Source organism: Rhinoderma darwinii, chromosome 13 (genome assembly GCF_050947455.1).
Source record: "Rhinoderma darwinii isolate aRhiDar2 chromosome 13, aRhiDar2.hap1, whole genome shotgun sequence".
NCBI lineage: Eukaryota > Metazoa > Chordata > Amphibia > Anura > Rhinodermatidae > Rhinoderma > Rhinoderma darwinii.
Genome location: NC_134699.1, coordinates 60,405,624 through 60,425,949, shown reverse-complemented (window position 1 = coordinate 60,425,949; position 20,326 = coordinate 60,405,624). Strand labels below are relative to the sequence as shown.

At 44.2% G+C, this 20,326-nt stretch overlaps 2 protein-coding genes across 2 annotated transcripts; both read right to left on the bottom strand.

Annotated features, from left to right (window-relative positions):
- Window positions 1–677: 677 nt before the first annotated feature.
- Window positions 678–7,854, bottom strand: LOC142665613 (protein kinase C delta type-like). The gene is made up of 4 exons (XM_075845328.1): window positions 7,545–7,854; window positions 3,163–3,413; window positions 2,878–2,940; window positions 678–2,710 (listed from the first exon to the last, which is right to left on the bottom strand). Exons 1-4 carry the CDS (start codon window positions 7,791–7,793, stop codon window positions 2,155–2,157), a joined length of 1,119 nt encoding a protein of 372 aa, XP_075701443.1. The 5' UTR covers window positions 7,794–7,854; the 3' UTR covers window positions 678–2,154.
- Window positions 7,855–12,047: 4,193 nt separating this feature from the next.
- LOC142665599 (protein kinase C delta type-like) lies at window positions 12,048–20,326 on the bottom strand. Its single transcript, XM_075845307.1, has 4 exons — window positions 20,020–20,326; window positions 14,547–14,797; window positions 14,271–14,333; window positions 12,048–14,105 (listed from the first exon to the last, which is right to left on the bottom strand). Exons 1-4 carry the CDS (start codon window positions 20,263–20,265, stop codon window positions 13,550–13,552), a joined length of 1,116 nt encoding a protein of 371 aa, XP_075701422.1. The 5' UTR covers window positions 20,266–20,326; the 3' UTR covers window positions 12,048–13,549.

Here is a 20,326-nt window from a genome sequence, read left to right as displayed (position 1 = left end):
AGTAATTGAAACATAAATGATATTATAAAGTTGTAGAACTTCTCATCTATACAGGAATGAAGTATTTATTATATGGGAACATGGCTGTAAATATGCCCCCGGATATGAAGACTCCTTGTATAGACCAGTCCTATTGGATCTCTCGGTGTGGACGTCCCTACAGCGGATTTTTCTTCTTCATGAATATTGATCTCTGGTGTGAAGGATCTGGTAACAGGAGCATCCATGAGGTGAGGGCCCTGACTGTAGGGGGCAGCACTGTAGCCGATCCTCCATCCCCCACTGTGCCCCATTCAATGTATCCAGTTTAGATAATCCTCCCCAATCTAAATAGCCTGTACTTCAGCTCTCTCCTGCACTGATACATTGTAACAAACGCGGTATTGTAAAAACCTGACAACCCCTGTAAGACATGTCAGAAGGTTGGATTGTGGGGGTCCGAGCACTGAGACCCCAGCAATCGCTAGAACGAAGCAGCTGAAGTGTTCGTGTGATCGCTCCGCCGCTTCGTGTTTTTTTGGACATGTCAGAAGTTTGTCAAACGTTTAGCTACACTCTAAATGGGTAAAACCTGGAGAATAAGACATTGAGACCTATACAACATTTACAACATAGACGTCCAATGGGAATAACAACAAGCACAAAGATGTAGAGGGTAAAAGGAGAATTTTATTTATAGATAAGGGAAGGTTATATTTTATTATTAGGAAATTATTATATAAGTATTAAGACTACTATTATTATATACTGTGTATATGTATGTGTCATCTATTTATCTATTATACTAAACCTAGCTAAAGGCCGTGTTGATCCAGAGGAAGGCGAAAACCCCCTGTGAGGAATGAGCCAATTGTCCTCATATTAGGGGGGAAAATTCCTTCCTGACCCCAAATATGGCGGTCGGCATAAATCCCAGGATCAAAGGCTGAAGTGTAACGTGTAATATGGAGAAAGACTAGGGAAAAGTTATTAGTTTATTTTTTTTAATTATTATTTTTAATTAACTACTGTATTTATATATGTGTAAACTATAAATTGTATTAAATTAAGAATTATTTTTTAAAATTATTTTTCTATATTTATATTATGTTACTTATGTGTGTTACTACTTATTACTCTATAATCCTAAACCTATCTAAAGGCCGTGTTGATCCAGAGGAAGGCGAAAACCTCCTGTGAGGAATGAGCCAATTGTCCTCATATTAGGGGGGAAAATTCCTTCCTGACCCCAAATATGGCGGTCGGCATAAATCCCAGGATCAAAGGCTGAAGTGTAACGTGTAATATGGAGAAAGACTAGGGAAAAGTTATTAGTTTATTTTTTTTTATTATTATTTTTAATTAACTACTGTATTTATATATGTGTAAACTATAAATTGTATTAAATTAAGAATTATTTTTTAAAATTATTTTTCTATATTTATATTATGTTACTTATGTGTGTTACTACTTATTACTCTATAATCCTAAACCTATTTAAGGCCGTGTTGATCCAGAGGAAGGCGAAAACCCCCTTTGAGGAATGAGCCAATTGTCCTCATATTAAGGGGGGAAAATTCCTTCCTGACCCCAAATATGGCGATCAGAATAATCCCAGAATCAAAGGCTAAAGTCTAATCTAAATGTACTATGTGTCTATATGCGGGTGTCTATACTTATCATGTAGTGCGGTGCCTATACTTATCATGTAGTGTGGTGTCTATACTTATCATGTAGTGTGATGTCTATACTTATTATGTACTGCGGTGCCTATACTTATCATGTAGTGTGGTGAAGTGGGTGATGTTAGGTATGTGGGTAATGTGGGTGCATTACTTACCTGGCCTGTGCTGAGGTGAGATCAGGTATAATGGCCGCTCCGGCCCCAGGACTACAACATGCGGCTATTATTCCTGATCTCTCCAGATGGAAACTAAGCACAGGCCGCTCCTGGGGGGTGTAGAGGATCTTCAGGCTGGAGTGATGTCAGATGCCTGCCCGGGATTGGAGGATGGCAAGTCAAGGCCCTGGTGCAGCAGCAAGATGGCAGAGGTGCGGCATGAAGATGTTACGGAGAGAGATGATGGTCTGGGCAGCCGAGGTGACATACAGCAGCAGAGACATGAGGCACGGGTCAGGAGGCATGAAGTTCTGGGCCCTTGTCCTGAGATCTTATCAGGTCCAGCTTGGTGACATGAAGCTGAACCCGGCCAAGGGGTGAAGGGCTTTGTTATTCTCTGGCCACTTCAGATGTTGGTTCTCCAGAACGGGCACAAATGGTGTAAATGGTGGCTGTGCCCTCCTCTCCTGCAGTTCCTCCCAGCCGATGGTGGAGAAGAATGGATGCGCTCTGATGTTCCCGCACACACCGAGGCGCCTCTCAGAATTTTTACGGACCAGTCTCTTGGTCAGATGTTTCACGTCAGGATTAAGCCAAGTTGGAAATTTAGGCTTCGCGGTGGTGATGGCTTTGAAAGCCATTCGACTGACGGGGCCGCTGTAAAAGGGGGAGCGTCCTGCTGCCATCCTGGACACCACAATCCCCAGGCTCCACCAGTCAACTGCGGTGCCGTATTTTTTTCTAAGAAGCACCTCGGGGGCCATGTAATCCAACGTTCCCGTCACTCCACTGATCTTATTGGAGGCGGTGACGCCATCTTGGGCCAGTCCCAGGTCGATGATACGGACGTGGCCATCTGCATCCAACATTATATTCTCCGGCTTTAGATCTCTGCAAAGAAATAAGAAGAGAGAATGACAAATTCGCCCAGTGATCCAGGAGACGGGGGATGGGTCACTGCACCTCCAAGCAGAATAGCCACTCAGGAGTGTAGGAAAGCTGGGTGCATTATTTCCAGCGTGTAAAGGAGACGGAGAGAAGGGGGAAGTTCTGCTTACCGGTGGACGATGTTGTGTCCATGGAGGAACTGGAGGCCACATATCATCTCTGCTGTGTAGAATCTGATGGGGAGAACAGAGCGGAGTCTCAATGTCATGAAATCTTCCTCTATCAATTCCCTAATATGTTATGATGGAGTGTGTGTGGTCTCTAGCAGAGAAGAGGCGCTGATTATGGCAGCCTGTATTCTGCATTCTCTGTATTCTCTACATTGTCCTTCATCTGACCTCCGCCCTCACCTTTTCTTCTTTCCACCCCCCTCAATCTCCTGATTATTTACTCGCCTTACGTTGCCGATGTTCAAGCAGCCGCACATCCTGATCAAAGCCTCCAGGCTGCCACCGGACAGATACTCCGTGATGAAAAATGCCCGCTCCTCAGACTGATGTGCGGCATAGAGGTGGCATAGGAACGGGCAGTGTCTGGCCGCCAGGAGTATCCGCCGCTCTCTCAATATTTCGTCCGCATTGTCCCGTTTAGTGATCATTTTTACGGCCATGTAGGTGTTTCGGCCGGGGACTGATGCCAGCACCACCTGAGGAACACAAATGAAGAATCTTTATGAGAAGTAGAAGGAGCAGGAGTGGACTTAGAGGTCGGTCAGCCGGGTAGTGCCCAGGACCCTACAGGAGAACAAAGCTGAGCTCCCGGCATAATGCAGTGTCTGCTGTTGGGTGCTGTATGAAGAGGTCTTAACCCCTTACCGACATTTGACCTAAATATCTTCGTTGGTGGGGGGAGTATGGAGCAGAATCACACGCTTTAAGGATAAGTTCGCACACAGCTTAAATACTACAGATTTTCCACAATGCATTTAGTTGCGAAAAATCCGCAGCATAATACAGTAGCAGCAGAGTGGATGACATATGAACAAATCTGATCCACACTCTGTATAAATGATAAGCGAAAAAAACGCTCAGAAATTGCCCTGCAGGGCGGCTTTTTAATTTGCAGCATGTCAATTGTATTTCCGCAATCGCTGTTTTTTTGTTGCGGGTTTTCCCCATTAAATTCAGTCGGGAGGTAAAACCAGCACTAAATAGCAGATGTTCCATTTTTGTGGCGGAAAAGCTGCAATTTACCTGCAAAAATCAGGGGGGAAAAAATCTTATACTTATCCAGGATTCTTTGCTTCTTCATCCAGATCGGCCCCCTGGGATGAAGTTTATTCGCAGCCAGATGCGGATTATAATGAGGGAAATCTGGACAAGTGCCCGGGGCCCGAAGCTGGAAGGGAGCCCAGTTCGCCCCGGTTCTCCCTTACCGGCTGTTAAAATTACAGCCGGTTCAGAAAACCCACCGCCGGGAAAAGTCGGGTACGATCCAGTACCTGACCATCTGTAGTAATGGTTAGGTAATGGGGCGGCCGCAGGCTGGTATTATTAGGCTGGGAAAGGCCAAAAACTGGGGGGGACCCCGCCAGATACAAAAGCAGCAGCCTAGCATTACCGGGGGGGAAGGGTCACTGTTTTTGACCTTTTCCAGGCTGATATTACCAGCCTGTGGCTGACCCAGTACCCGACCATCACTACAGATGGTCGGGTACTGGTTCGTATAATAGTACTATTATATTCAGGGACGCAGTGTATAGTACTATTATATTCAGGAGTACAGTGTATAGTATTATTATATTCAGGAGTACAGTGTATAGTACTATTATATTCAGGGGCGCAGTGTATAATACTATTATATTCAGGAGTACAGTGTATAGTACTATTATATTCATTGTATGATACTATTATATTTAGAAGCATAGAGTGTTGCATCATGAGAATTTTATCTTAATTTACAGGTGTGGATATGTTGGAAAAGTGAGGAGCCGAAGACATCTAAGCTGTGAACTGCATAAATGGGCCGTGCCCGAGAGAAGTCATCATAGAGGTCTGGATCGAATGGAGAAGGAAAGAGAAAAAGAATGAAAAATAATCTGAGACATCACCTGTGAGTCACTCAATGTAAATGTTTATTCTCCCTGTGACTGATCAGTACTGTAGTCACTGTATGATCTGCAGCGAGATGACGGATGGTAGCATTCTTTTTTGTTGAACAGCAACTCCAGGCATATCCTAACCACTGTTCAGGCTATATTGGGAGTTGTCGTTTTATGTCATAGAAATTTATACAGCAGGGGTTAAACTGAATTTGCAAATGATCTCTGTACTGAACTGTATTTGTTCTGGTGCTGTATATATGTACTGAGCTTTGCTCTGGTGCTATATATATTTATATATATATATATATATATATATATATATGTGTGTGTGTGTGTATGTATATATATATATATATATATATATATATATATGTATATATATATATATAGCTTGGTTCTGGAGTTATATATATATATATGTACTGAGCTTTGTTCTGGTGATGTATGTACGTACTGAGCTTAGTTCTGCTGCTGTGTATATGTACTGAGCTTGGTTCTGGGGATGTATATATGTACTGAGCTTGGTTCTAGTGCTGTATATATGTACTGAGCTTGTTCTGGTGCTGTATTTATGTACTGAGCTTTGTTCTGGGGCTGTATTTATGTACTGAGCTTGGTTCTAGTGCTGTATATATGTACTGAGCTTGGTTCTGGTGTTGTATATATGTACTGAGCTTGGTTCTGGGGCTGTATGTATGTGCTGAGCTTGGTTCTGGGTCTGTATATATTTACCTTCTCTTAAGGTAAAAGTATATGTTAAATCTACTTTTACCTTAAGTGTAAAGGATCTGCCAGGCACAGCTTCGGGGTTAACTTCCTTAGGTAATCAGTCTTCACCTGAGTCTATCTCTCTGAGACTGACTCCAGCTTCCACCACTCAGGCTGGCAGGCTTAGGAGTGGGAGAGCCTATCGCAGCCTGGCCAGACTCAGCTAGCTCCCGCCCTCTGTCTATTTATACCTGCCTTTCCTTTTCCTCCTTGCTTGTGATTCTTTCCGTGTGGTTTCCTGGCCCAGCTACAGCTCCTAACAATTTGATCCTGCTCCATTCTGACCCTGGCTTTCTGACTACTCTTCTGCTCTCCGTTTGGTACCTCGTGCTCTCCTGGTTTGACTTGGCTCGTTCACCACTCTGTTGCTCACGGTGTAGCCGTGGGCAACCGCCCCTTTCCCTTTACTTTATATTCCCTTGTATGTTTTGTTTCGTGCACTTACTGAGCGTTGGGACCGACGCCCAGTTGTACCCCGTTGCAAGTAGGCAGGGACAGAGTGGCGGGTAGATTAGGGCTCACTTGTCCGTTTCCCTGCCCCTATCATTACATTAAGAGATGGTAAATATATACAGTAAAAACTAAACCCAAAAAACCATGGAGGAATCTCAGCTTTTTCTAATTCACCCATTATATGGTACTTTACATGATGCCAATAAAAACTATAACTCCTCCCGCAAAAAAATAATCCTTCACACACCACTCCATTGATGTAAAAATAGTATTCTGCTTTCTGTCTTCTATATTGCTCATTCTACTTTTACAGCTAAATTAAAACCGTGCCAGATCTGTGGCCGCCTAAACAGAAATCTGCAAATATATACGGTGCAGCGTATTCGGAGTTCAAGGGGGGGGGGCCCGGACCTGAAAAAATACCCGGGGCCCATGGTACCCTAAATCCGCCCCTGTTCGCAGCAGTCACATGGGATAAAACATCATCCCAGGAGGCCGGGCTGCAGAATGGCAGGGGGGTGCGTCGCCATGGTTATGTAAGTTTTAACTTTTTTTTCATGCAGTTTTCCGCAGCGTACATTACAGCTAAAAACTGCACCACCAGCTCTATTACGTGACTCGATCGCGGTGTGTGGATAGTTGTCATGGCAGCTAGAGGTCCTAATGACGGCTGCCATCTTGGTCCTCCTATTAAGCCATGCCAGAGGAAGGGCTTAATAGGAGGATGCAAAAAGCACAATACATAAATATTACAGTGTATTGTACCAGCAATCTTACCATCAAGTCCTCTAGTGGAATTTATAAAAACTCATTTAAAAAAATGGTTTAATCAAATGTGCACAGAACATACAAAAAATATCTAAAAAGTCACTTTACCCCTAATTTATAAAATGAAAAAAAAAATAAGATGAATTTTTATCCATAAAAATGGTACCAATCAAAACTACAGCTCGCCCTGCAAAAGTCCTCACACCGCTCCACCGACCGAAAAATAAAAAAACTTCTGGGTTTCAGAATATGGTGACACACAACAACTTATTTTTTTACAAATAAATAAATTATAATTTTGCTGTCACCGTAGTTGTGCTGACCGCAGAATAAAGGCAACACATTATTTTTATTGTTCAGTTGACTCAAAAAAAGTGAAATCCTAAAAACAATGGACGAATTGCTGTTTTGTTTTCCACTCCATCCATCAAAATAAGTTTTAATTGTTTCCCAGTACATTATATGAAACATTAATGGCAGCATGAAAAACTACAACTCATCCCGCAATAAAAATAATAACAATCTGATACGGCTGTCAGCAGAAAAATAAAAAAGTTATGACATTTGGAAGGTGGGGAGGAAAAAACGAAAATAAAAAACGGAAGTAGCATCCCATAGACTAACACTACAATCATCATCCGTCCAGCGTGACATGGCTGATAACAGAGAACAATTGATGGAGATAAAATGCAAACTTTAGGTTTACTGCCCCTTTAAAATGTAATATTTAGATTTTATACTCACTTTGCCAAAGCTGCCCCTACCCAGGACCTGGTGGATGGTGAAGCGGCTGATGGTAAGCCTGGCATAGGGGCTGGATGTTCCAGGGTCTTGGCTGCTCCCAGGTCTTGGCTCCTCATCCTCCAATCCTCTGTCCTTGGCTCCTCTCCTCTTCTTCGTGATCTTCTTGAATCCGGTGACGCTGTCCTCCTCCCTCTTCCTCTTCTCGTCTTCTCTCTTCTCACTGTCTTCTCCATGTCCATTGGACGCCATTTTCTCCAATATCTTCCTACCTGTAGACTCCAGTGCGATCGCTGCCGTCGACAGTTGAAAGTAAAGGGCAGTTGGTCGTGTGCAGGTCACATGATGTCAGAGGTCATGGAATCCTCAGGTGGCACCAGCCTGGCAGTAACCTGCTCTGCCATGTCTGATGTGGGCATCATGAGTGCCAGACTAGTGTCCAGAGCAGTGTTTCCCAACCAGGGTTTCTTATAGCCTGGTCAGGGGTCTGCAGAACACAGTAGCAATACATGTCACTCCACCAGTAGAGATAAACAACGGTTATTTGCTCAGGTTATTGGCAAAACCCTTTTCATCCACAATATAGAATCTGTGTTTATATTTAGGGGTCTGTATTTATTTAGGGGTCTAGTCTGGGGTCTGTATTTATTTAGGGGTCTAGTCTGGGTCTGTATTTATTTAGGGGTCTGGTCTGGGGTCTGTATTTATTTAGGGGTCTAGTCTGGGGTCTGTATTTATTTAGGGGTCTGGTCTGGGGTCTGTATTTATTTAGGGGCCCGGTCTGGGGTCTGCATTTATTTAGGGGTCTAGTCTGGGGTCTGTTTTTATTTAGGGGTCTAGTCTGGGGTCTGTATTTATTTAGGGGTCTATTCTTGGGTCTGTATTTATTTAAGGGTCTGGTCTGGGGTCTGTATTTATTCAGGGGTCCGGTCTGGGGTCTGCATTTATTTAGGGGTCTGGTCTGGGGGTCTGTATTTATTTAGGGGTCTGGTCTGGGGTCTGCATTTATTTAGGGGTCTGGTCTGGGGTCTGTATTTATTTAGGGGTCTGGTCTGGGGTCTGTATATTTAGGGGTCTGGACTGTGGTCTGCATTTATTTAGAGGGGTCTGGTCTGGGGTCTGTATTTATTTAGGGGTCTGGTCTGGGGTCTATATTCATTTAGGGGTCTAGTTTGGGATCTGTATTTATTGGTCAGGTCGAGAGGATCAACCAGATTTTGCAGAACTACCTAAGCCACTTCATCTCGAAGCAGCATGATGACTGGGTGCAGCTGCTCCCATGGGAAGAGTTCTCCTACAATAATCACACCAGCGAGTCTACTAGGAATACACTGTTCTGCATTGTCTACGGCCTTCACCCACAAATTCCTCTTCTGGTGCCTGATACTTCCGAGGTACCTGCAGCTGACTCCATGTTTAGAGACTTTTTGCAGATCTGGCAGCAGACTCGATCCTCCATCCTAATGGTAGTGGACTGCATAAAACGGAAGGCTGACACAAGCAGAAGATAGCCTCCTCTGTTTCTTCCTGGCATTAAGGTCTGGGTGTTGACTAGGAATATTCGACCGAAGGTGCTGTCATGTAAATTTGACCCCAGGTTCCTCGGACCATTCAAGGTCCTGCAGCAGATCAACCCTGTCGCCTACAAGCTTTGATTGCCTCCTACCCTCAGGATTACACAACTCCTTCCATTTCACCCTCCTGAAACCAGTGATCCTGAACCGCTATTCCAAGACTCCCAGCCCTGCGGTTGCCTCCAGCGGCCCCTCGGACATCTTTGAGGTCAAGGAGATCTTGGACACCAAGAGAGTGAGAGGAAAGACTTTTTATTTGGTGGAATGGAGGGGGTTTGGTCCTGAAGAGAGGTCCTGGGAGCCAGAGGAGAACCTCAATGCCCCTACTCTTCTGAAGAAGTTTCTCTCTCGCTCTGGTCCCAGGAAGAGGGGGGCGTAAGAGGGGGGAAACTGTAATGTCCGTGGCTGTGGGCTGTCAGCTGCAACCTCCCCCTGACAGCCGCAGCCACGAGTCGGCAAGCTCTGGCCACAGTCTCCTCTTCAGGAGACTCCAGCGCTCGCGTCCTCTCACCTCAGCCGGATCCCAGAGGGTGCGCACCGGACCTCATGAATGAACTTTGACCTGTTAGTACACTGGTCTATCAGAGGGGTCCAGCCCTCTAGTTCTATGCCTGAGCGTTGTTGTGTTCCCTAGTTTGTCTATGTGATGGCCTCCTAGTGTGCTTCCTGTTCCAGTCCCTGTCCCTATACCTGTTTCCAGTTCCTGTTCCTAGCAATCCATACCTTCCTGGTCTAGCACTGAGCTGTGCCAAAGTCGTTCCGTGCTGCATCCACGTCTGACCTGCTTCACCTCGCCTGACGTCCGTCTGCTACCTAAGTCCCAGCCGAGCCTGCCCTGCTGCTGTCTGAGCTGCCACAGGTACCTATAGAACTATAGACATTCACCTGCTCCCTGTTGGCCAGCTGCCTTACCGCCAAGGCGGTACGGCCCAGTGGGTCCACAGACCCTTCGTGACAACTACTGGCCATCAGACTCTGGATACTATATATACCACTGGCCACCAGACTCTGGATACTCCAGACTCTGGGCACTATATATACCACTGACACCAGACTCTGCATACTTTATGTACCACTGACCACCAGACTCCGGATACTATATATACCACTGGCCACCAGACTGGATACTATATATACCACTGACCACCAGACTCTGGATATTATATGTACCTCTGACCACCAGACTGTGGATACTTTATGTACCACTGGCCGTCAGACTTTGGATACTATATGTACCACTGACTACTGGAAAACACTTGTAAGTGGATTAGGGTTAGTTCACCACCACTGGATTAGGGTAAATTCTCTATCGGAGGCGGCTGTATGACAATAGGGACTAGTGATGAGGCTGGTCAGTGTTTGTTTTTAGTCAGTATTCACATTAGTCGGCAGAGTCACAGGTGGAATGAAACGCGTGGGACGATGGCGTTGATAGACGGCACATTGAGTGGCGTCCTCCTCATCCTCCTGTTCCATTGGTGCCGGTGCTGCAGGTTTCTTTCAGCGACATAACATATATGATCCCCGTGTGGTAAGTTCTTTCTTCAGTTTTTTCCTATATGACATTTTATGCCCTGTCACATATAGACACATAAAGGTGAGGTACCCACCAGGGCCGTATTTACCATTACCTGCGGGCACCAGATCACTGTAGTACTACCGATAATGAGTCCACTTCCTGTGTGTTTTCCGATTTTATGTAACTAAAGCTTAATCGCTGTATAAATGAAAAGATCTACAATTTCCTTATCTACTTTATGTTTCTTAGCTGAGAGCAGGACGAGCGATGTACGGGTTCACTGAATGTGAGCAAGAGTGTCCTCATTCACTGACAGCTAACAGATCTTGAAAATGGTGAGTAATTGAAACATAAATTATATTATAAAGTTGTAGAACTTCTCATGTATACAGGAATGAAGTATTTATTATATGGGGCTTGGCTGTAAATATGCTCCCGGATATGAAGTCTCCTTGTATAGACCAGTCCTATTGGATCTCTCGGTGTGGACGTCTCTGCAGGGGATTTTTCTTCTTCATGAATGTTGATCTCTGGTATGAAGGATCTGGTAACAGGAGCATCCATGAGGTGAGGGCCCTGACTGTAGGGGGCAGCATTGTAGCCGATCCTCCATCCCCCACTGTGCCCCATTCAGTGTATCCAGTTTAGATAATCCTCCACAATCTAAATAGCCTATACTTCAGCTCTCTCCTGCACTGATACATTGTAACAAACTCTCACTTATCATTATGTAACCATTAAAGCTGTTTTCTGGTTTGGAAAACTCATTTTCAAATGCCCTATTAGGGAATTTCTGGGTAATAGTGTGGGTTCCCCCGTTCAGGAACCTGATTAATTAGCCAGAATGGAGAGGGGCTACAAACATCATCTCCTGCTCAGGAGGACCAACACATCCATGTACTACATGCACAGCCTGGTGATTTTAGAACTGTGTAATACTTTAATTCCCCTTTAGAGACGCTGTAGGGAAATTAAACTCTTGTATTAAGTTCCCCCACAGATTATGGGACCCCTCTAGCAAAACGGTATTGTAAAAACCTGACAACCCCTGTAAGACTCTGCTCACACCACATTTAGGCTTTAAATCTGACATATACCTTTAAAGTGTAGATAAACGTTTGACAAACTTCTGACATGTCATAGTGACATGTCAGAAGGTTGGATTGTGGGGGTCCGAGCACTGAGACCCCCACCAATCGCTAGAACGAAGCAGCTGAAGTGTTCGTGTGATCGCTCCGCCGCTTCGTGTTTGTTCGGACATGTCAGAAGTTTGTCAAACGTTTAGCTACACTTTAAATGGGTAAAACCTGGAGAATAAGACATTGAGACCTATACAACATTTACAACATAGACGTCCAATGGGATTAACAACAAGCACAAAGATGTAGGGGGTAAAAGGAGTATTTTATTTATAGATAAGGGAAGGTTATATTTTATTATTAGGAAATTATTATATAAGTATTAAGACTACTATTATTATATACTGTGTATATGTATGTGTCATCTATTTATCTATTATACTAAACCTAGCTAAAGGCCGTGTTGATCCAGAGGAAGGCGAAAACCCCCTGTGAGGAATGAGCCAATTGTCCTCATATTAGGGGGGAAAATTCCTTCCTGACCCCAAATATGGCGGTCGGCATAAATCCCAGAATCAAAGGCTGAAGTGTAACGTGTAATATGGAGAAAGACTAGGGGAAAGTTATTAGTTTATTTTTTTTTATTATTATTTTTAATTAACTACTGTATTTATATATGTGTAAACTATAAATTGTATTAAATTAAGAATTATTTTTTAAAATTATTTTTCTATATTTATATTATGTTACTTATGTGTGTTACTACTTATTACTCTATAATCCTAAACCTATCTAAAGGCCGTGTTGATCCAGAGGAAGGCGAAAACCCCCTGTGAGGAATGAGCCAATTGTCCTCATATTAGGGGGGAAAATTCCTTCCTGACCCCAAATATGGCGGTCGGCATAAATCCCAGGATCAAAGGCTGAAGTGTAACGTGTAATATGGAGAAAGACTAGGGAAAAGTTATTAGTTTATTTTTTTTTATTATTATTTTTAATTAACTACTGTATTTATATATGTGTAAACTATAAATTGTATTAAATTAAGAATTATTTTTTAAAATTATTTTTCTATATTTATATTATGTTACTTATGTGTGTTACTACTTATTACTCTATAATCCTAAACCTATTTAAGGCCGTGTTGATCCAGAGGAAGGCGAAAACCCCCTTTGAGGAATGAGCCAATTGTCCTCATATTAAGGGGGGAAAATTCCTTCCTGACCCCAAATATGGCGATCAGAATAATCCCAGGATCAAAGGCTAAAGTCTAATCTAAATGTACTATGTGTCTATATGCGGGTGTCTATACTTATCATGTAGTGTGGTGTCTATACTTATCATGTAGTGCGGTGCCTATACTTATCATGTAGTGTGGTGTCTATACTTATCATGTAGTGTCGTGTCTATACTTATTATGTACTGCGGTGCCTATACTTATCATGTAGTGTGGTGATGTGGGTGATGTTAGGTATGTGGGTAATGTGGGTGCATTACTTACCTGGCCTGTGCTGAGGTGAGATCAGGTATAATGGCCGCTCCGGCCCCAGGACTACAACATGCGGCTATTATTCCTGATCTCTCCAGATGGAAACTAAGCACAGGCCGCTCCTGGGGGGTGTAGAGGATCTTCAGGCTGGAGTGATGTCAGATGCCTGCCCGGGATTGGAGGATGGCAAGTCAAGGCCCTGGTGCAGCAGCAAGATGGCAGAGGTGCGGCATGAAGATGGTACGGAGAGAGATGATGGTCTGGGCAGCCGAGGTGACATACAGCAGCAGAGACATGAGGCACGGGTCAGGAGGCATGAAGTTCTGGGCCCTTGTCCTGAGATCTTATCAGGTCCAGCTTGGTGACATGAAGCTGAACCCGGCCAAGGGGTGAAGGGCTTTGTTATTCTCTGGCCACTTCAGATGTTGGTTCTCCAGAACGGGCACAAATGGTGTAAATGGTGGCTGTGCCCTCCTCTCCTGCAGTTCCTCCCAGCCGATGGTGGAGAAGAATGGATGCGCTCTGATGTTCCCGCACACACCGAGGCGCCTCTCAGAATTTTTACGGACCAGTCTCTTGGTCAGATGTTTCACGTCAGGATTAAGCCAAGTTGGAAATTTAGGCTTCGCGGTGGTGATGGCTTTGAAAGCCATTCGACTGACGGGGCCGCTGTAAAAGGGGGAGCGTCCTGCTGCCATCCTGGACACCACAATCCCCAGGCTCCACCAGTCAACTGCGGTGCCGTATTTTTTTCTAAGAAGCACCTCGGGGGCCATGTAATCCAACGTTCCCGTCACTCCACTGATCTTATTGGAGGCGGTGACGCCATCTTGGGCCAGTCCCAGGTCGATGATACGGACGTGGCCATCTGCATCCAACATTATATTCTCCGGCTTTAGATCTCTGCAAAGAAATAAGAAGAGAGAATGACAAATTCGCCCAGTGATCCAGGAGACGGGGGATGGGTCACTGCACCTCCAAGCAGAATAGCCATTCAGGAGTGTAGGAAAGCTGGGTGCATTATTTCCAGCGTGTAAAGGAGACGGAGAAGGGGGAAGTTCTGCTTACCGGTGGACGATGTTGTGTCCATGGAGGAACTGGAGGCCACATATCATCTCTGCTGTGTAGAATCTGATGGAGAGAACAGAGCGGAGTCTCAATGTCATGAAATCTTCCTCTATCAATTCCCTAATATGTTATGATGGAATGTGTGTGGTCTCTAGCAGAGAAGAGGCGCTGATTATGGCAGCCTGTATTCTGCATTCTCTGCATTGTCCTTCATCTGACCTCCGCCCTCACCTTTTCTTCTTTCCACCCCCCTCAATCTCCTGATTATTTACTCGCCTTACGTTGCCGATGTTCAAGCAGCCGCACATCCTGATCAAAGCCTCCAGGCTGCCACCGGACAGATACTCCGTGATGAAAAATGCCCGCTCCTCAGACTGATGTGCGGCATAGAGGTGGCATAGGAACGGGCAGTGTCTGGCCGCCAGGAGTATCCGCCGCTCTCTCAATATTTCGTCCGCATTGTCCCGTTTAGTGATCATTTTTACGGCCATGTAGGTGTTTCGGCCGGGGACTGATGCCAGCACCACCTGAGGAACACAAATGGAGAATCTTTATGAGAAGTAGAAGGAGCAGGAGTGGACTTAGAGGTCGGTCAGCCGGGTAGTGCCCAGGACCCTACAGGAGAACAAAGCTGAGCTCCCGGCATAATGCAGTGTCTGCTGTTGGGTGCTGTATGAAGAGGTCTTAACCCCTTACCGACATTTGACCTAAATATCTTCGTTGGTGGGGGGAGTATGGAGCAGAATCACGCGCTTTAAGGATAAGTTCGCACACAGCGTAAATACTACAGATTTTCCACAATGCATTTAGTTGCGAAAAATCCGCAGCATAATACAGTAGCAGCAGAGTGGATGACATATGAACAAATCTGATCCACACTCTGTATAAATGATAAGCGAAAAAAACGCTCAGAAATTGCCCTGCAGGGCGGCTTTTTAATTTGCAGCATGTCAATTGTATTTCCGCAATCGCTGTTTTTTTGTTGCGGGTTTTCCCCATTAAATTCAGTCGGGAGGTAAAACGAGCACTAAATAGCAGATGTTCCATTTTTGTGGTGGAAAAGCTGCAATTTACCTGCAAAAATCAGGGGGGAAAAAATCTTATACTTTCCCAGGATTCTTTGCTTCTTCATCCAGATCGGCCCCCTGGGATGAAGTTTATTCGCAGCCAGATGCGGATTATAATGAGGGAAATCTGGACAAGTGCCCGGGGCCCGAAGCTGGAAGGGAGCCCAGTTCGCCCCGGTTCTCCCTTACCGGCTGTTAAAATTACAGCCGGTTCAGAAAACCGGAGTGAAGCGGGACCTCTCACCCAACCAGTGGCGTAGCTATAGGGGCCGCACTACATCAATAAAAAGTTACTATAGTAACTGGAGCCGCGGGCCCGTTACTATAGTGACTACAGTACTTACCTTTCTGTTTCCGGTGCGCAGTGCATGACGTCACATTGCTATGCGCCGCACACAGCATCCTGATCCTGGATAGAGTCAGGACATCCGCTTCGGCTGAAGAGGAGGGTAAGTTTAATATCCCCGTCTGCTTGAAGCTGACTGGCGGGGTCCGACTCCCAGGACCCCCGCCAATCAGCTGTTTTGAAGGGGCCACAGCACTCGTACGAGAGCTGGTGCTTCCCCTTCATTCCGGTCACTTGCTGACATTGTGAATCGGGGTTGGCGATTCACAGTGTGAGCCAGTAAGGGAAATGAAGGGGAAGCAGCTGTCGTACCAGCGCTGCGGCCACTTCAAAACAGGTGATTGGCGGGTCCCGGGAGACGGACCCCGACCCATCAGCTATTGATGGCCTATCCGGAGGATAGGCCATCAATGATTAGGGACTGGACAATCCCTTTAAGCCTACGATGTTGCAGGCTTAGAGGGCCCATGAGACAGGATCACAGATTGTGTGATCCTGTCTGCTGGGCCCTGTATCTAAGCATCTTACATAAGCACATGGTAGGCTTAGATACATAGCCCATGTGTGATCCTGTCTGATGGGCCCTGTATATAAACCTACCACATGTACTGTATAAGATTACTGTCTGCTGGACCCTGTATCTAAGCCTGCCTTGACAAACAGTATCACACATGGGCCCTATACCTAAGCCTACCACATGTGTTACTAATCGTTATTGTTGTGTTTGTGTTTTTTTACAGGTTCGGTCGTTGGACTATGTCGTATTCGAGGGTTACTTCGATGATGGCATTTTTATTATCAATAAAATGGTTAATGAAGGTTGTCTGGGTGGTTTTTATCTCAATAAAATATTTTTTCTATGTCTTTGTTTATTAAACTTTATTAGTACCACCTTAGTTATGGCCGCCGGCTGATTGACAGCGTCCATTACTAAGGCGAGGCTCAGTGTTAGCCGCTGCAGAGGCTATCACTAACCCCCATTATTACCCCGGTACCCACCGCCGGGAAAAGTCGGGTACGATCCAGTACCTGACCATCTGTAGTAATGGTTAGGTAATGGGGCGGCCGCAGGCTGGTATTATTAGGCTGGGAAAGGCCAAAAACTGGGGGGGACCCCGCCAGATACAAAAGCAGCAGCCTAGCATTACCGGGGGGGAAGGGTCACTGTTTTTGACCTTTCCCAGGCTGATATTACCAGCCTGTGGCTGACCCAGTACCCGACCATCACTACAGATGGTCGGGTACTGGTTCGTATAATAGTACTATTATATTCAGGGACGCAGTGTATAGTACTATTATATTCAGGAGTACAGTGTATAGTATTATTATATTCAGGAGTACAGTGTATAGTACTATTATATTCAGGGGCGCAGTGTATAATACTATTATATTCAGGAGTACAGTGTATAGTACTATTATATTCATTGTATGATACTATTATATTTAGAAGCATAGAGTGTTGCATCATGAGAATTTTATCTTCATTTACAGGTGTGGATATGTTGGAAAAGTGAGGAGCCGAAGACATCTAAGCTGTGAACTGCATAAATGGGCCGTGCCCGAGAGAAGTCATCATAGAGGTCTGGATCGAATGGAGAAGGAAAGAGAAAAAGAACGAAAAATAATCTGAGACATCACCTGTGAGTCACTCAATGTAAATGTTTATTCTCCCTGTGACTGATCAGTACTGTAGTCACTGTATGATCTGCAGCGAGATGACGGATGGTAGCATTCTTTTTTGTTAAACAGCAACTCCAGGCATATCCTAACCACTGTTCAGGCTATATTGGGAGTTGTCGTTTTATGTCATAGAAATGTATACAGCAGGGGTTAAACTGAATTTGCAAATGATCTCTGTACTGAACTGTATTTGTTCTGGTGCTGTATATATGTACTGAGCTTTGCTCTGGTGCTATATATATTTATTTATATATATATATATATATATATATATATATATATATATATATATATATATATGTGTGTATGTATATATATATATATATATATATATATGTATATATATGTATATATATATATATATATATATATATAGTCCAATGGTAGATGAACACAGCACTCCAATGGTTTCCAAAAAATCAGGCCATGTGCTCGTTACCTGGGGGTGAATCAATTCCCCAACATCCAAATAGAAAGAAGCATAGAACACAGCAACGGCACCAGGACTTCAGAGTAGATGAAATCAAAAAGTGGATTTATTCACCTCAGTATAAGCAACGTTTCGGTTCAACAGGAACCTTTCTCAAGGCTTGAGAAAGGTTCCTGTTGAACCGAAACGTTGCTTATACTGAGGTGAATAAATCCACTTTTTGCTTTCATCTACTCTGAAGTCCTGGTGCCGTTGCTGTGTTCTATGCTTCTTTCTATATATATATATATATATATATATATATATATATATATATATATATATATATATATAGCTTGGTTCTGGAGTTATATATATATATGTACTGAGCTTTGTTCTGGTGATGTATGTACGTACTGAGCTTAGTTCTGCTGCTGTGTATATGTACTGAGCTTGGTTCTGGGGATGTATATATGTACTGAGCTTGGTTCTAGTGCTGTATATATGTACTGAGCTTGTTCTGGTGCTGTATTTATGTACTGAGCTTTGTTCTGGGGCTGTATTTATGTACTGAGCTTGGTTCTAGTGCTGTATATATGTACTGAGCTTGGTTCTGGTGTTGTATATATGTACTGAGCTTGGTTCTGGGGCTGTATGTATGTGCTGAGCTTGGTTCTGGGTCTGTATATATTTACCTTCTCTTAAGGTAAAAGTATATGTTAAATCTACTTTTACCTTAAGTGTAAAGGATCTGCCAGGTACAGCTTCGGGGTTAACTTCCTTAGGTAATCAGTCTTCACCTGAGTCTATCTCTCTGAGACTGACTCCAGCTTCCACCACTCAGGCTGGCAGGCTTAGGAGTGGGAGAGCCTATCACAGCCTGGCCAGACTCAGCTAGCTCCCGCCCTCTGTCTATTTATACCTGCCTTTCCTTTTCCTCCTTGCTTGTGATTCTTTCCGTGTGGTTTCCTGGCCCAGCTACAGCTCCTAACAATTTGATCCTGCTCCATTCTGACCCTGGCTTTCTGACTACTCTTCTGCTCTGCGTTTGGTACCTCGTGCTCTCCTGGTTTGACATGGCTCGTTCACCACTCTGTTGCTCACGGTGTCGCCGTGGGCAACCGCCCCTTTCCCTTTGTTTTATATTCCCTTGTATGTTTTGTCTCGTGCACTTACTGAGCGTAGGGACCGCCGCCCAGTTTTACCCCGTCGCCTAGGGCGGGTCGTTGCAAGTAGGCAGGGACAGAGTGGCGGGTAGATTAGGGCTCACTTGTCCGTTTCCCTGCCCCTATCATTACATTAAGAGATGGTAAATATATACAGTAAAAACTAAACCCAAAAAACCATGGAGGAATCTCAGCTTTTTCCAATTCACCCATTATATGGTACATTACAGCTAAAATCTGCACCACCAGCTCTATTACGTGACTCGATCGCGGTGTGTGAATAGGAGGATGCAAAAAGCACAATACATAAATATTACAGTGTATTGTACCAGCAATCTTACCATCAAGTCCTCTAGTGGAATTTATAAAAACTCATTTAAAAAATGGTTTAATCAAATGTGCACAGAACATACAAAAAATATCTAAAAAGTCACTTTACCCCTAATTTATAAAATGAAAAAAAAATAAGATGAATTGTTATCCATAAAAATGGTACCAATCAAAACTACAGCTCGCCCTGCAAAAAACAAGTCCTCACACCGCTCCACCGACCGAAAAATAAAAAAACTTCTGGGTTTCAGAATATGGGGACACACAACAACTTATTTTTTTACAAATAAATAAATTATAATTTTGCTGTCACCGTAGTTGTGCTGACCGCAGAATAAAGGCAACACATTATTTTTATTGTTCAGTTGACTCAAAAAAAGTGAAATCCTAAAAACAATGGACGAATTGCTGTTTTGTTTTCCACTCCATCCATCAAAATAAGTTTTAATCGTTTCCCAGTACATTATATGAAACATTAATGGCAGCATGAAAAACTACAACTCATCCCGCAATAAAAATAATAATAATCTGATACGGCTGTGTCAGCAGAAAAATAAAAAAGCTATGACATTTGGAAGGTGGGGAGGAAAAAACGAAAATAAAAAACGGAAGTAGCATCCCATAGACTAACACTACAATCATCATCCGTCCAGCGTGACATGGCTGATAACAGAGAACAATTGATGGAGATAAAATGCAAACTTTAGGTTTACTGCCCCTTTAAAATGTAATATTTAGATTTTATACTCACTTTGCCAAAGCTGCCCCTACCCAGGACCTGGTGGATGGTGAAGCGGCTGATGGTAAGCCTGGCATAGGGGCTTGATGTTCCAGGGTCTTGGCTGCTCCCAGGTCTTGGCTCCTCATCCTCCAATCCTCTGTCCTTGGCTCCTCTCCTCTTCTTCGTGATCTTCTTGAATCCGGTGACGCTGTCCTCCCTCTTCCTCTTCTCGTCTTCTCTCATCTCACTGTCTTCTCCATGTCCATTGGACGCCATTTTCTCCAATATCTTCCTACCTGTAGACTCCAGTGCGATCGCTGCCGTCGACAGTTGAAAG